Here is a 15,967-nt window from a genome sequence, read left to right as displayed (position 1 = left end):
TTGGGAATTTGTCCAGGAACGCCGGGGGAACCCCCTACTCTTTGTCATAGGCGTCCTGGGTTCTTTAACGAGGAATTCAGTCTGGACCTCAGTTTAACATCTCATCCGAAGGACGTCACTCGCAGATGTACGGTGTCCCTATCACCATAACAGGGGCATTGTTACTGCCAAGTCCAGAGGACAGAGTGCTCCCTGCTGGACAAAGGTGTGATGTCATCAGGTATAAAGCCTACAGCTGCTCCATAGACGATGAATGAGAGGAACTGATTTTGTCGACCCATAGAATGTTTTTATACCTACATGGGCTTTGTTCTATTTGAATGTTATCAGTTCCTAACCAGAACCTGTACTATCCTCCTGGGTGCTCTCCCTGCTACCTTCACCATCTTTCCTCATTCATTTTCTATGGAACAGCTCCAGACTTTATACCCGATGACATCATTCGTTTCTGTCTTAGCTATCTGGTTTCTGGTTTTGGGAGAGAATTGGTCAGACACATTTATTGATTTACAATGCATATTCTTACACGTGAATGAAAGTTCTTCTCTTTCTCTCTATCTGTCTCTATTTCTGCAGTGCATAATGCTATTGATTGATTGATTGATTGATTGAAAGCTTTATTTCGAACATGTAAATAAATACAAACAATATAAAATCAAAACAAATCATTGATCAAGATAAACTAGGCATGAACTGTATTTCGACATCCACTCAGTTTATACCTGATCCCCATCCAAATCCCTCTGGGCCAATGCTAACTCCTCCAGGAGATAAACAGTGTCGCAGTGAAACACTGGCGCTTCAGGGCTCACACTGTGCAAGGTCTGTTGTTCTGTTGTACGCCTTGCGCTAAAACATCCCTATATAGGTCAAAGTAAGTTGGGACAGTGCCGAGAAATAGTCAGGTTCCTCCTCAACCACGGGGTCACGTAGGCCTACTGTATGTACCAGCATGTTACTGTACTACTGTCGTCACACCATGTTATAGATTCAATATGCTGTTTCTAACATATTTAGCTCAGTCCTAGGCGACAGGTATAACCTTGAGCCTGTGTAGCTGGATCTCTGTATCTGGTGCTCCAGTGCTGAGGTTCAGACGCTATAATCAGAGTGTAGCGTCCCTGTGGCTGCATGCTGCTACACCACACCGTGTTTCTGGGTCACTCCTCAGCCCTCTGAGAGGGCCCCATCCACAAGAGCGACAGAGGGAGAGAGAGAGAGGGTGGTAGAGAGACAGAGGGAGAGGTATTTATAGAAAAATGGGGCTTCGCGGTACCTTTTCCTCGCAAAAGAATCATTAAAGGACCAAGTGAGTGTGTGTCCCAGTTTTTCCGGCAAGAGCTTTGCGGTAAGGGGCTGAGGCTGGGCCTGGACCGTCTTTACCCGGCATGGAGAACCTGGCGTTCAGAGGCTCTCCCCCTTCTCTTTCAGCCTTCCTCTCCACCTCTGCTCCGGACTGCTGGTTCCCCGACTCAGGACAAGGGCCCACACCCTTAACCACAGATGTGACCTCTTAGGGCACACGCTCGATTTGCCCGTCTTGCTGGGCAGGGGGGTTCAAGGGGTCGGTGGGTTGGTTGGGGGAGGGGGTCGCCCCAAGGGCACAGTGGTGAATAGCAGTGAGAGGGTGTCAATAGGACACCCTTTGACTGCAACGACCCCCGGCAAGGGGGTGTCGGGAGGCTGGCGGGAACGTGCCCCGCCGCTAGCCGGGCAAGGATGAGGCGCTTCCTGAGCAGGAAGGGCCGATTCTCCCTGCGCCAGAGCAAATCCGGGACCCGGAGTGCTTCCAAAGATTTCTGTAAGTCTTTCTCTCTCTGTTTGTCACTTGTCTGTCTCCAAATCCACTTTTTATGATGTCTTCTCTTAATCTGTTTCATCGGCCGGTGTTAAAGTGGAAGAAGAGGAGGACAAAGCTAAAGCAGTATGTATGTACAGTATCTGGGTCACAGGCTTTAGAAGTGTTGTGTGAGAAAGAGAGAGAGAGGAGGGCAAGGAGAAGTTTTAATCATCCGGTGTTGTCTGTGTGCTGCTGCCTGTATCCCGGGGTGGGGGGAAAGGCTTTGATCTCTTTGTGTTGTTTTTTTGCATATGTGCGTGGCAACCAATAATGTCCCTATGACTTGTTTTCATTATGATGTTTCGATTAAAAGTGGATGCAGCAGTTGGAGCTTTTTGAGTTGTTGTGGATTTGATGTGTTATTCAGTCAGCCCTGCTGCTGAGATCTATACAGTATGTGTTAGTGCAGTTACAGACCCTGTTGCTGGGTGTGTTTTTTATGCATTGAAACTGACCTGGTGATAGTATTTTTCCCCTACATTTCTTTGTGTTCCCATAGCAATACCTTTTTCTCCTCTCTCTTATTACCTTCTCATGCTCTTGCAGTCTTGTCCCCCTGTCTTTTTTCTCTGAGATATATAGCTTATTATTTATGGGAGAGAGAGAGAGAGAGAGAGAGAAGGTGAGAGGCTGACTCAGACTCAGAGATATACAGAGACACTTTGATTGAGGGGAGTATGCAGTAGCGTGGGTGTATAGAATGTCCTTGGGTTGCACTGTACTATATGTCAACTTATACTATACAACTTGTATTGACTACTTGATCTGCTGGAGTCTCAGAATGCACTAAGATATTTATTGACCCCTAATCCCTACAGGGTTGTACTGGGTCGGATGAGGACTGGCAGGTGCAGCAGAGCCTGCCTGTCTAAGAGCACTAGATCAACATTCATTAGTGAATCATTTACATGTAGCTGATGCTGTTGACAAAGCAATGTGCAATTAGTGCAAACAGTATACGTGACAATGTAGTAGCCTGTGAATATATGTGCAGTAACTAAGTGCACATATGTGCAAGGAACAAGAAGACGGTGCTGGTGGCGTCTGTGTGTATATTCACAAAGATACCAAATTCATCAACCGTACTGACCTTAACCATGACGAGATTGAAACTGTATGGATTGAAATCTTATTTGAAAGGGCGAAATCAGTACTAATAGGCACAATCTATAGACCGCCAGAACACAGTGGCTTCTATGACACACTTGATGGATGTTTAGCTGGGGTGGAGGGCGTAGAAAAAATCCTTATTGGGGACTGGAACACGGACATGCTACGTAAAGCAGCACCCGTCTTCAAGGCCTTCAGTAGGCTTAGCCTCAGCCAGCTAATCAACCAACCCACAAGGGTATGTGAATCAACTCAGACTACCATTGACCTCATCCTGACCTCTGACAAGTCCAAGATCTCCAATAAAGGGGTTATAGCATGCGGGTTAAGTGATCATTATATGATATTCTGTACCCGTAAAAAGCTAAAGCAAAAGGCTGGCTGTCACAAAACAGTCACATCTAGAGACCTCAAAACCTACTCTAGCGAGGCCTTTAACCTTGAACTGGAGAGCCTGGACTGGTCAGATGAGCTCAATGGTACACTGGTTGAAGAAACCTGGCTTGGCTTCAAAACCAAATTCTCAACAATACTAAACAACATGGCCCCCCTAAGAACCACCAGAGTAAAAAAAGCGCTGAGCCGTGGATGCACACTGAAATACTGACCGCTATGAAAACCAGAGACAAAAAATGCTCTGAGTTTTGTAAAAGTCAGTCAAAGCTTACCAAAAGCACAAGCAGTGAACTCCAAGCCCACGTGACTGAACTCAAACTAGAAAGAAACAGACTAAGAAATGACGGAAACTCCATGATAAAAAATGCAAAAAAAAATGTCATCAATGACAAAACTGAGGAAAACAAAAATAAACCACGTGAACTTTGGAAATTACTCAATAATCAACTAGGCTGCAGTAAAAAAAACTCAACCAGGTTCTCAAACATAAACAAAGACGGACAACACGCTCATCACAGACAAACTGGATGTAGCCAATTACTTAAACACTTTCTTCACAAACATAGCCACAACACTGGTAAACAAACTACCCTCCCACTCAGGGCAGTATGGGGTAGAACACATAGTAGCATACTACAAGAACCTAGGCATCCACAAAGACGATTTCAAACTGGAAGTGGTAACTACAGATGAGGTACTAAAAAAACTGAGCCTCCTCCAACCGAACAAGGCCACTGGCCATGACAACATCCACTCCAAATTCCTCAGAGACTCAGCAGCCGCCATCACCCCAGTCATCACACACATAATAAACCTCTCCATAAAACAGGGACACGTCCCCAAGGACTTCAAAATTGCGAGAGTAACACCCCTGCACAAAAAGGGCAGCAAATTAGACCCAGGCAACTACCGCCCTGTTTCTATCCTTACATCCATCTCGAAAGTCATGGGAAAAATTTTATACGAACAGGTCGAAAAGTACCTCGCGGAAAAAAATCGAATCTACGAATTCCAATCTGGCTTCAGAACATCCCACTCCACTGACACATGCCTTCTCTATTTGAACGACCACATCAAGCAAGAGGTGGACGCGGGCAAATACTGCGGCATGGTCATGCTAGACCTACAAAAGGCCTTCGACACTGTCAATCACACCATTCTGATTGACAAGCTAAAAGCAATTGGTTTTGATAGTTTATCAGTGAGCTGGATACAATCCTACCTGGAGGGGAGAGAACAGATGGTGGAGGTAAACGGTACCCTATCCCCCCCCCTCACGGTGAACTGTGGTGTTCCACAAGGAAGCATACTAGGACCGCTACTGTTCCTAATTTATGCAAATGACATGTCGTCAGCTTGTGACTGCAACTTGTTCCTGTTTGTGGACGACTCAGCCCTGCTGGTCTCTGACAAGAACAAGTTACAGGTTGAAAAAACCCTCAGCTCGGAACTAGGCAAAATCTGCATATGGCTCGCCGACAACAAACTATCATTACACATGGGCAAAACAGAGTCCATTCTCTTCGGTTCAAATAACAAACTCAGCAAGACCGACGGCTTCTCAGTTACAGTGGGTGACAATATTGTCACAAGGAAAGATGAAATTACCTACCTGGGTTCCATCCTAGAGGCTAATCTTTCCTGTGACAAAATGGCATCCAATGTAATAAAAAAGGTCAACCAACGAACTCGATTCTTGTACCGGATCTCCTCTCTGGTAAACAAGAATACCCTGAAGACTCTGGCAGGAGCACTCATTCAAGGGTACTACGACTATGCTTGCACCTCATGGTACCAAAGCACCTCAAAGGCACTAAAAACCAAATTACAAACATCTCAAAACAAACTAGTCAGACTACTGCTTGACCTGACTCCTAGAACCCACCTCACCCCTGCCCACTTTGCCTACCTAGCATGGCTTAGAGTAGACGACAGAGTACAGCAACTTGCAATGGGCCTGGTCTACAAGATACACTACACGACCAATGTACCCATGTACCTGTCAAAATACTTCCCAAAGGTCAGTGAATACCACGATCACAACACCAGAGGGAGCTCCACAAATCATGTAAAACCCAGATTCGGCTCAAACAAGGGACTAAACACGTTTAGCAATTATGCCACATCAATGTGGAACGCCCTACCCAAAGCTGTAAAGGAATGTGAATCACTACCCACTTTCAAAAACACTCTCAAAGAACACCTACAGGAGACTGCAATTCGAAACTGGCCCCTACAAATGTCCTAACCCAGTTGTACAGTAAAGACCAAGTATGGCCTTGTCAGTATTCCAATGTACAGTGCCCCCCCCCCTCTTTCTCTTTCTCTGGTCTGCATCCCCTTAACAATTGTATGTTTTGAGCTGTACTGTAGTGTACCCATTCTGCAATCTGTTAATAAACTTTTCAATCAATCAATCAATGCTGAGAGCTAGATTAGATTAGAAGGGGTTAGTATTATAATCTAGCTATTCTAATCTAAGACGCAATTCTAATCACATGCTGGAGAAGAAGAAGAAGGAGGTGAGGTGGTGGGGAGGTGGAAGATGGAGGAGGTGGGAGGTGAGGTAGTGAGGAGGTGAGCAGTTGAGGTAGTGAGGAGGGGAGGATGTTGGAGGTGAGGTAATGAGGAGGTGAGGTAGTTAGGAGGTGAGGTGGTTGGAGGTGAGGTGGTGGTTGGAGGTGAGGTGGTGAGGAGGTGGTTGGAGGTGAGGTGGTTGGAGGTGAGGTGGTAGGAGGTGAGGAGGTAGGAGGTGAGGTGGTAGGAGGTGAGGAGGTAAGAGGTGAGGTGGTTGGAGGTGAGGAGGTTAGAGGTGAGGAGGTAGGAGGTGAGGTGATTGGAGGTGATGAGGTAGGAGGTGAGGTGGTAGGAGGTGAGGTGGTAGGAGGTGAGGAGGTAGGAGGTGAGGAGGTAGGTGGTGAGGTGGTAGGAGGTGAGGAGGTAGGAGGTGAGGTGGTTGGAGGTGAGGAGGTAGGAGGTGAGGTGGTAGGAGGTGAGGAGGTTGGAGGTGAGGTGGTAGGAGGTGAGGAGGTAGGAGGTGAGGTGGTAGGAGGTGAGGAGTTAGGAGGTGAGGTGGTTGGAGGTGAGGAGGTTGGGGGTGAGGTGGTTGGAGGTGAGGTGGTTGGAGGTGAGGAGGTAGGAGGTGAGGTGGTAGGAGGTGAGGAGGTAGGAGGTGAGGTGGTAGGAGGTGAGGAGGTAGGAGGTGAGGTGGTTGGAGGTGAGGAGGTTGGAGGTGAGGAGGTAGGAGGTGAGGTGGTTGGAGGTGAGGAGGTAGGAGGTGAGGTGATTGGAGGTGAGGAGGTAGGAGGTGAGGTGGTAGGAGGTGAGGTGGTAGGAGGTGAGGAGGTAGGAGGTGAGGTGGTAGGAGGTGAGGAGGTAGGAGGTGAGGTGGTAGGAGGTGAGGAGGTAGGAGGTGAGGTGGTTGGAGGTGAGGAGGTTGGAGGTGAGGAGGTAGGAGGTGAGGTGGTTGGAGGTGAGGAGGTAGGAGGTGAGGTGATTGGAGGTGAGGAGGTAGGAGGTGAGGTGGTAGGAGGTGAGGTGGTAGGAGGTGAGGAGGTAGGAGGTGAGGTGGTAGGAGGTGAGGAGGTAGGAGGTGAGGTGGTTGGAGGTGAGGAGGTAGGAGGTGAGGTGGTTGGAGGTGAGGAGGTTGGGGGTGAGGTGGTTGGAGGTGAGGAGGTAGGAGGTGAGGAGGTGAGGAGGTTGGGGGTGAGGTGGTAGGGGGTGAGGTGGTAGGAGGTGAGGAGGTAGGAGGTGAGGTGGTAGGAGGTGAGGAGGTAGGAGGTGAGGTGGTTGGAGGTGAGGAGGTAGGAGGTGAGGTGGTTGGAGGTGAGGAGGTGAGGAGGTGAGGAGGTAGGAGGTGAGGTGGTTGGAGGTGAGGAGGTGAGGAGGTTGGGGGTGAGGTGGTGCTTGAGGTAAATAATTTTCTATGTGACAGAAGATAGGAGGTATACTACTCAGGTACAAGAAGTACAAACTTCCTATATAGCAGTCCATATATGGGTATCTCTATAGCTTAGCTCCTGGTGCTTGTAGATCAGTGCAGATGAAGTGGTGTCTCCTGGGATGCGGTGGTAGCTCTCTGCAGTGGAAGAACGAGGCCAGTGACCAGGGGAGGGCCAACGGTTCAACACATAGGCACGGTGCCAGTGGTCGGAAATAACCTCCTCAGCTCACTGCTTTGCAGAATAATTCGTCTTAGAGCTGCATGAGTCTTTCACTGTAAAGACAGCCTTGATATGCAATTCTATTTCCACATTTTGTCCGATCAAGGTAGGCCTATTGCACTGCTGCCATGGCAAGGCTATTCAATCTTATGGATGTCAGTGGATCCTTTGACCTGCATTTGATTGTTGACCACCCACTAGATGAAACAAGCAAGGTCACATTATTATGGAAGAAGACTAGGCAAGCCTGATTAAACCAGAGCCGCCACTCATGCAGGCATGTTCCAACAACAGGGATCACCCAGCCAGTCAGTCAGTTAGCAACACTGCCTCGTACGGCCGGGTGCGGCGAAAAACTGATTTGATCTACACCTGAATTTAGCATTATGATATGTTATTGAAGTTATTGTTATTGTTATTGTTATTGAAGTGCTATGAAATGTATGCTGCTGGCAGTTCCACTAGGGTTTTAGATCTGAGGGCAAACTCACTACGGGACAAGACAGGTTACCAGGGGTCATGTTTCAATTCCTCTACCGAGATCAAATGCAATGAAAATAACTGCTATGTATAGGGCCATCTCACAGTGGAATAGGTTGCCATATGAAATTACTCAAGCAACAAGCAAAGAAAGCTTTAAAAAGTAAGTAAAGAGGTTATTTTTGGGTACAGGCACAATGCTTGATATATAACATTTTATTATTTTAATAATTTTGTAATATTTTGGTATAATGCTATTGTAATGAGGTGGGTTGGATGGGTGTGTGTGGCGGGGGTTATGTTTGATTATGTTGTGTATATTGTTTTGTATGTTTGTTATTGTTGGTTTTATTTTTAATTATGTTTGTTTGTATTTATTGTTTTGTGTGGACCCCAGGAAGAGTAGCTGTTGCCATTTGTAACAGCTAATGGGGATCCAAATAAACTTAACTTAAGTTAACTACATGAAACTAGCACCACACTACTATCAGATGTGGACTTTACGGGGCACTTCGACAAAAAAACAATGCTGATTTATTTTGCACATAATCTCACACACATCCAAAAACCGTAGAATAGAATAGACAAGTACAATACATATTCATCCCTCCATGCTACACATTTCATTCCCTTCCTACTGTATATCACTCAGACAGTACCCATACAGTAGTTCCTCACAATACACACGGCATTGCTAAAAGTCATTAAAAGTGCAGGTCAGCATAAAACAGTGCATAAGACGTGTGTAAAAAGTACAAAAGATATCAATATCAATATATATTGATATTGATATCTTTTGTACTTTTTTACTAAACCAATATGAGCAAAGCTGTTTATATATATGCTAAACAGCTTTGATCACATTGGTTTAGTTTGACAGTTACTGAGAGTAAATGAGTTTGATTATGGCCACCAGTGATGTCACCGGGGACCTTGAATCCTTGTGTTGTGTTAATTACAGCTTCATCTACATGAAATGATGTAGATGGAAAAAATGGCAATACCTTGTCTTATAGGGACTGCTGCCTTATCATTTAATTGAGCTGTAACAACACAAAGATTCAATGTCCACTGGTGGCCATATTCAGACTCACTCAACCAAACTAATGTGTGCAAAACTAAAACTAATGTGTGTGTTTTTGGATGTGTGATTATGTATGTATTGTTTTTTTTTGTAAAGTGCCACTTTTTTGTCAGAAGAACCAATAATATTGAACCTATAGTTTTTATAAGACTGCCCCTATTTGGAGCCAGGTAAACACGTACCCAACCTACTGCCCATGAGCAACAACAGTGACCACAGGCAAACTGCAACCAGCATCCAAAGAGAGACAACATGATGAGTAAAGCAGGCCATGCAAACATGTGATGTTTAGTAATTTAGTAAGTAATAACCTTGAACATTTTCATATAAATAGATGTCTACAGTATTTCGCCAACTGATAGAACACAATAGTGATTATACCTATAACCAGTTCATGAATGTTTTTACATTTGCTGTTCTTGGCTCTTCTAAACACTGGTGTCTGGTAGGACATTCCTGTTCTAAACACTGGTGTCTGGTAGGACATTCCTGTTCTAAACACTGGTGTCTGGTAGGACATTCCTGTTCTAAACACTGGTGTCTGGTAGGACATTCCTGTTCTAAATACTGGTGTCTGGTAGGACATTCCTGTTCTAAACACTGGTGTCTGGTAGGACATTCCCAGGAAAATCATCTGGCAGCAACAGCAGTTTGTTTGTAATAAATAGAAGAAGACTAACAGGTAGCATGAATTCTGGGAGCAAGTCAACAGATGGCAAATATTCAGCAGTAATGATCGCTTCTCACCAATAGATGTCACCAAAATAAACAAAAACCAAGATCTTCTGGATTACCACTTTAAAGGAACGGTTTACTTTGTCTAGTAAGCCTAGCTGATTTGTCACAAACAGGGAGTCGTTTCAATCTGTCCAAAAGGTGCTAGCTCCAGTATTTAACTTTTTGAAATATTGGAAATAAAAATCTTAGCATTTGTTAGAAATGCATTGCTAGTGGAAGCCATAGGGGTTTGCTAGCATGTTATTCCTTTTAGATAGTTTAAGTTGTCAAATGGTTAGGAATTTGTTTGGAATGTGCTACAGGTGTTTTTTCAAACATGCTAACAAACCCCATTTACTTCCACTACTAGCATTGCCAGAAAATGCTCAAACATAATACTTAAAATATACTGGTGTCAGTGCTTTTTGCATTGATTGAAATGTATTTTTGTAACATACCAGTAACATTACTGACCAAGATAAGCCCCCAAACAATGATGTGCTTTGTGCACTTCTCATCTGACTGCCTTGCCCTGTTTAAGCAACCTACAACCAGTAGATTAGCCTTATAATAACGAATTACTACTACGTATTGTACAGTATAACACAACCTTTACTTTCACCTTCTGGACATGTTTTTCCTATAAAACCCTTACAGAAATGCCACATGTGATCTGGAACCATCCAACTATAACTATATACTAACCATCCAGTCATCTCACTTTTCTCTCCCCCTGTCCCTCCCCCAGACCTGGGGCTCCCGGCCACCAACCAGAATTGGCCCGAGGAGTTTGGCTTCCGGCTGGGCGGCACTGGGCCCAGCTACATCCTGTCTGTGGTGGAGGGCAGCAGTGCCTACCTGGCTGGCCTGCAGCCTGGGGACCAGGTGGTGGACATAGAGGGCCAGGACGTGACCAACCTCAGCACCCCAGCCCTTGTTGCCCTGGCGCAGACCCTCAAGACCGTGCCACCTAGTATCGGAGTGGTGTCACGCATAGAACGGGTCAGACTCACCTTTATTCCCACTCAGGACACCACTGGATTCAGTGTAGAAGCAACTTTGAGCATGTTTCCTGGCAATGCCAAATAGGGTTTAAAGATTCAGTGAGGGTGATATTAGATGGTAATATCTTCATAGGAGCTGTGGTTGATTAGCTTTTAAGTCAATCCAAAGCAACACTGATTGACTTTGAGGTGTGGCGTGCACTCTCTCAGACTCTCACACACAAACACACCACAGGTCACTTTAAACACATAAGAAAAGGTCACTTTAAAGGAAAGAAAAAAGGTCACTTTAATGGGAAAAAAACATAACTGGATGTTTTTGTATAGTATAGTTAGTATAGCATAGAGACATATAGTATAACTGTATATTGTATAGTAGTGTACATAGGACTCATTACATTTTAATTAGTAAGCTTAGCATTGTATTGTATTTTATCTTAGTACTTTTATCATGTCTATTTTATTATCTATTCTATTTTATTCTATTATTATTTGTATATATTCTTTTGTATCGAAGCGGGCATGGCCACCTTCATTTCACTATATGTCTTGTGTATGTATGTGAAGAATAAACCTCTTGAATCTTGAATCTTACCAGCATACATTTACCATTGTAGGACTTGGATAGCGTTTTCTTAGAAGATAAACCATTATGACAATTATATAGGTCTAAATTCACTTAAAAACCTTAAGCCGAGAGAGTGTTGATATGAAAACAGTTTATTCTTATTTCTGACCTGATATTACGTCAAGCGTCAACATTTTAGTTAGGTAGACTAGATAGGTATCCAGATGGCAGATGGTCTCTCGCAATCTATGAACCAAGGTTGTGTTGAAATTTAAGGCGCCAGAAAGGGAGAAAACCAAAGGAGAGGGTGAGAACAGAGAATCTAGGTGGCTCTTTGGTATTTCACCTTGGAGGAGAGAGGGCTTCTTTCGGGAGCCCTCTCTGGTATCAAAGTCAAAGTCAGCTTTATTGTCACTTCTCGTAATGTGCAAGACATACAGATGAATGAAATTGTGTTTCCCCCTTCCCACGGTGTATATAAAAAAGATCTAATATAAACATAAAGTAACATATAGGACACTATAAACATAAAGTAACATGGGGCACGATGTACACACAATATACAGGACTATATACAATATAAACAGTAGCTAAATTTTTGTATGTCTGAGTGAATAAATATAGAGGTAAAAGAGAACTTAATGCAAATATTTTAGCAGCAGTGGTACATAGAGTAGTAAGTATTTTCGATTTAATTCGATATATTTATTGTATTAAAAAGTATGCACACCCGAGCCGCTAGAGGTCACCAAAGTGGCGTGTCGCGCCGGTGGGCAAATCGTCCTCAAGAGGGCCCGGGGCCGGGCTGTTGCACGTTAAGAGGAAAAGACAACAAGAGCCTGTGTGTATATTATAGCAAGGGGAGATTTAATTTGAGTGACTTTACGTCAACATCCAACAACGCAACACATAGTCTGTCCTGAAGGAAGACAGGATAAGTAACAGTAATTGAAAGTCAAACGAAATCTAACACCATCAACTTGAATGACTGCCATGGTTTATCTGTAGCTAAATAGAAGCCTTTTTTCTTCCCCAGATTGAGATCTTGCCCGGTCCGGACGGACGCTTCGGCTTCACCATCGTCGGGGACCGGCCCCTCACGGTGGAGGACTGCATGCCCGGCGGTCCGGCCGGCCGCAGCGGCCTCAAGGCCGGAGACTACGTCATGGAGGTGAATGGCATCCCCGTCAAGCAGCACGACACAGCGGCGGCCATGATCAAGGCGGCCCAGGGGAGGCCGCTGCGGCTGGGCAAACTGAGCATGGCCCGGCGGAACAAGAGGCTGAGCAGCAGCATGCGGGTGCTGTCGCAGAGCGGGGACAGCGTGCGGGACAGCCGTGCCCACAAGGCCATGGAGTTCAACAAGAAGGTGGTTATGTTTATCTTTATGTTTATTTAGGATCCCCATTAGTCATCATCAACGTGTTGACTATTCTTCCTGGGGTCCTCACAGATATACACATACAAATATGAAACATTCAGTGTAAATCAGTCATATATATCACATACATAATCAATAGAAAATAAAACAAAAGATCATAGGTGAATCCATTTCACCATACCTTTAAAGAAAAAACACAAAGTAAACGGAAGAAGTTTGGATAACATGGCTGCAGCTACACTCATGCATGACATAATATTGATTTCCTTCCGGATTATGGCTCCTTTAAGTTTCTTTTTGAAACTGTCCTTGTTTTCCGTCCGTATAATATGTAATGGGATCCTATTCCAATATGTTATGGCTCTATACATTGCAGTTTTCTTTAGAGCATTGGTTCTAGGCAGAGGTAGGGTAAAGCGACTACTTGAAGGCGATTCATCCAGTTTCAATTTCAATTAGGATTTTGGCTTTCCACTATCATGGAAACCGAGATGATCGAGATATTGTGATTATTCTTCAGTTGTTTTGAAATGTCTTTGGTAACTTTGGTAACTCGAGAAGAAAGGTGAAACAAATTCGGTCATCGTCATATGATGTTCTCAAATCAATGAGTAATCATGATTAATAATCGTGATTTCAATATCAATCAAAATAATTGTGATTATGATTTTTGCCATAATTGAGCAGCCCTAGTGGTTACTAGGGCTGGGGGAGAGGTGAGTGAGTGAGTGAGTGATTGGCTATTAGCGCCACCCAGGATGATTGTGATTGGTTTAAAGAAATACAAACAAGCCCCCTATACCGGTATGATAATAGGAATGAGTTAATTTGCATATAATTTTTTTTATTGTATGTGGATATACATAAAGTATTCATATTTGTTTATCTGAAGTAGCACTTCAAAATGTTTGTTGCCCTTGTCAAATTAGTCAGTTATGCAAATAAAATGTATTGTGTGTATCCCCTCCTCTGTGTGTGTGTGTGTGTCAGGTGGAGGAGGTGCTGGGGGAGGAGCCGGATGTGAAGGAGCACCTGTTTGAGGTGCTGAAGCAGTATGCAGCAGAGAGGGATGTGGAGGCCCTGGCCGACGCCCTCCCTGACATTCTGATCACTGAGGAGCACCAGCAGCTGATTGACAGCGTCAGGTAGCCAATCAGTCACTCCGATTTATATTCCTTGTCAGAGTCACACTTTTCACATTTGTAAAGATCATCATCTGCACCACACATACAGCAGAAACATGATCTTTATACACACACACACATACACATACACATACACATACACGTACTCTAGCAGTGTCTTTGAGTCATGTCATGTCTTTACTGATCAGTTGGGCTGGGTGATATGAAATAAATTCTCATCACAATAATCATCTGGATGTTTTCTGATATAAATTGTACATCACAATATCTGTTTATGTACAATCCGGTGAATCCGCAAAATCACAAGATACCGTAACTACCGTAATCCAATTGCTGTTCATCACATTGAACTGCATGAAATTGTACAGTGTGTGATGTCCAACCAAAATGCAGCTATTTTCAAATAACAAACCCTCAAATATTGAAGATCTAATTTTGAGAGAGACTTGACTTAACGTGTGGTTATCAATCATTAGATGACAGAATTGTGTGCAAAAATATCACAATATTATCATTTAATCAGAACATGATCCCAAATAGAATAAATTATCATATTGAATTACTGCTCCAACTGATCAGCCAATCTCACCATCACCAGGGACTGACCACATTGTTTAACCCTTTCACTACCACACTACCAAAGTGTTAACCCTTTCACTGCAACAATACAGAATGTTAACCCTTTCACTGCCACACTACAGAATGTTAACCCTTTCACCTTCTGTAGTGTGGTAGTGAAAGGTTAACCTTATGTAGTGTGGTAATGAAAGGGTTAAAGGATCCTCACCAAATAAAAAGGCATCAAATACCACTTTACTATGTTATATCTTCTAGCAGCTCATCAGGTTAAAACAGACGTGTGGGTTCCAAGTCATCCTTGCCTTGATACAAAAATCACTGCACTGTTATTTCTTCACAATCTTTTACCGTTACTGAAAGAGATGGAAGGCATTTTCTGCAGATTCACCACATAATAATAATGCAGGACCTCTTTAGGGGGGTCTTTATTCGGCATGCAACGAACTGGACATGCAATTGGAGCGGCACACACCGGGATACACACACACACACATGCATTGTCTTTCCTCAGTCGCCGATGCGATTGAGTCTCTGCGCTTGACCCATCCCGTCGTCCTTCCCCCCATGGGCAGCCGGGAGCAGATAGGGCGTCAACGTGAGCCGCGCCCCAGGGACCAATCCAAGTGCTCCTGTCCGTCTTCGTCAAGGACACCACAGCGTTAGCAATCTGTTGTTGTGCATGTTTTTCCATTGGGTTTATCTTATCGGGGGGGAAACCCTTGCGAGCACGGGGAGAACATGCAAACTCCACACAGAAAGGCCTGGGAGATACCCCACCTGGGTACCTGGCATCATGGAAACCTGGTCCCCAAGCGGGAATCGAACCCTGGACCTTCTTGCTGTGAGGCGACAGTGTTAACCACTACACCACCGTGCCACATGAATCTAATAAACACATAAACTCATGAGAGTCCCCAGCAGCACATCTGCCATTCCATCATCTGAGGTGTATTTATCTTCCATTTTAGTCACACGTGGTGACTTCCATGCAGGGGCGGACTGGGACACAAATTCAGCCCGGGACATTCAGACGCACCAGCCCACGCACCGGCCCACACAACGGCCGTTATGAAACACTCATCCAGTATTAAACAACCCAAGGTGGGCGGCTGATTGGCGCAGTGGGCAAGGCGCTCGCCTCTAACGCAGGAGACGCTGGGTTCGAGCCCAGCTCTCGGCGTTGCTACCGGCTGGCCGGTCGTTCATACTAACACAATTGGCAAGTGTTAGAGGGTGGGAAAGCCGGTGGGTAGGGATTTGACGTTGTGGACAGCGACTCCTACAGGTCGGTTTGGTGACGCCGGTGCGACGGAAGCAGGAAGTGACGGGGGCAGCGTGAGCCTCCCACACGTTACTCCTCGCCACTGAGAGTTCGAGCTGCTGCGGCGAAAATATGCGACAGGCTGCCTCCTCGTGTACCGGAGGGGACACGTGATGCAAGGCTTCTGTCCTCACTACAGCCGACCTGTGGGAGGCATAGTCTAGCAACGTTCAAGACAG

The 15,967-nt window shown here is 44.9% G+C and overlaps 1 protein-coding gene across 1 annotated transcript in view; it reads left to right on the top strand.

Annotated features, from left to right (window-relative positions):
• Positions 1-1,719: 1,719 nt before the first annotated feature.
• grid2ipa (glutamate receptor, ionotropic, delta 2 (Grid2) interacting protein, a) overlaps positions 1,720-15,967 on the top strand; it is a gene marked incomplete at both ends in the record, with an annotated part of 95,302 nt that continues 81,054 nt past the window's right edge. Inside the window, 4 exon segments of the mRNA XM_084328704.1 lie at positions 1,720-1,801; positions 10,539-10,792; positions 12,399-12,731; positions 13,734-13,888. Of these exon segments, the coding sequence (XP_084184830.1) occupies positions 1,720-1,801; positions 10,539-10,792; positions 12,399-12,731; positions 13,734-13,888 (824 nt within the window).

The sequence above is a fragment of the Notolepis coatsorum genome (assembly GCF_963971535.1).
Source record: "Notolepis coatsorum genome assembly, chromosome: 14".
In the NCBI taxonomy this organism is placed as follows: Eukaryota; Metazoa; Chordata; class Actinopteri; order Aulopiformes; family Paralepididae; genus Notolepis; species Notolepis coatsorum.
This window is presented reverse-complemented; position numbering and strand designations above follow the sequence as displayed.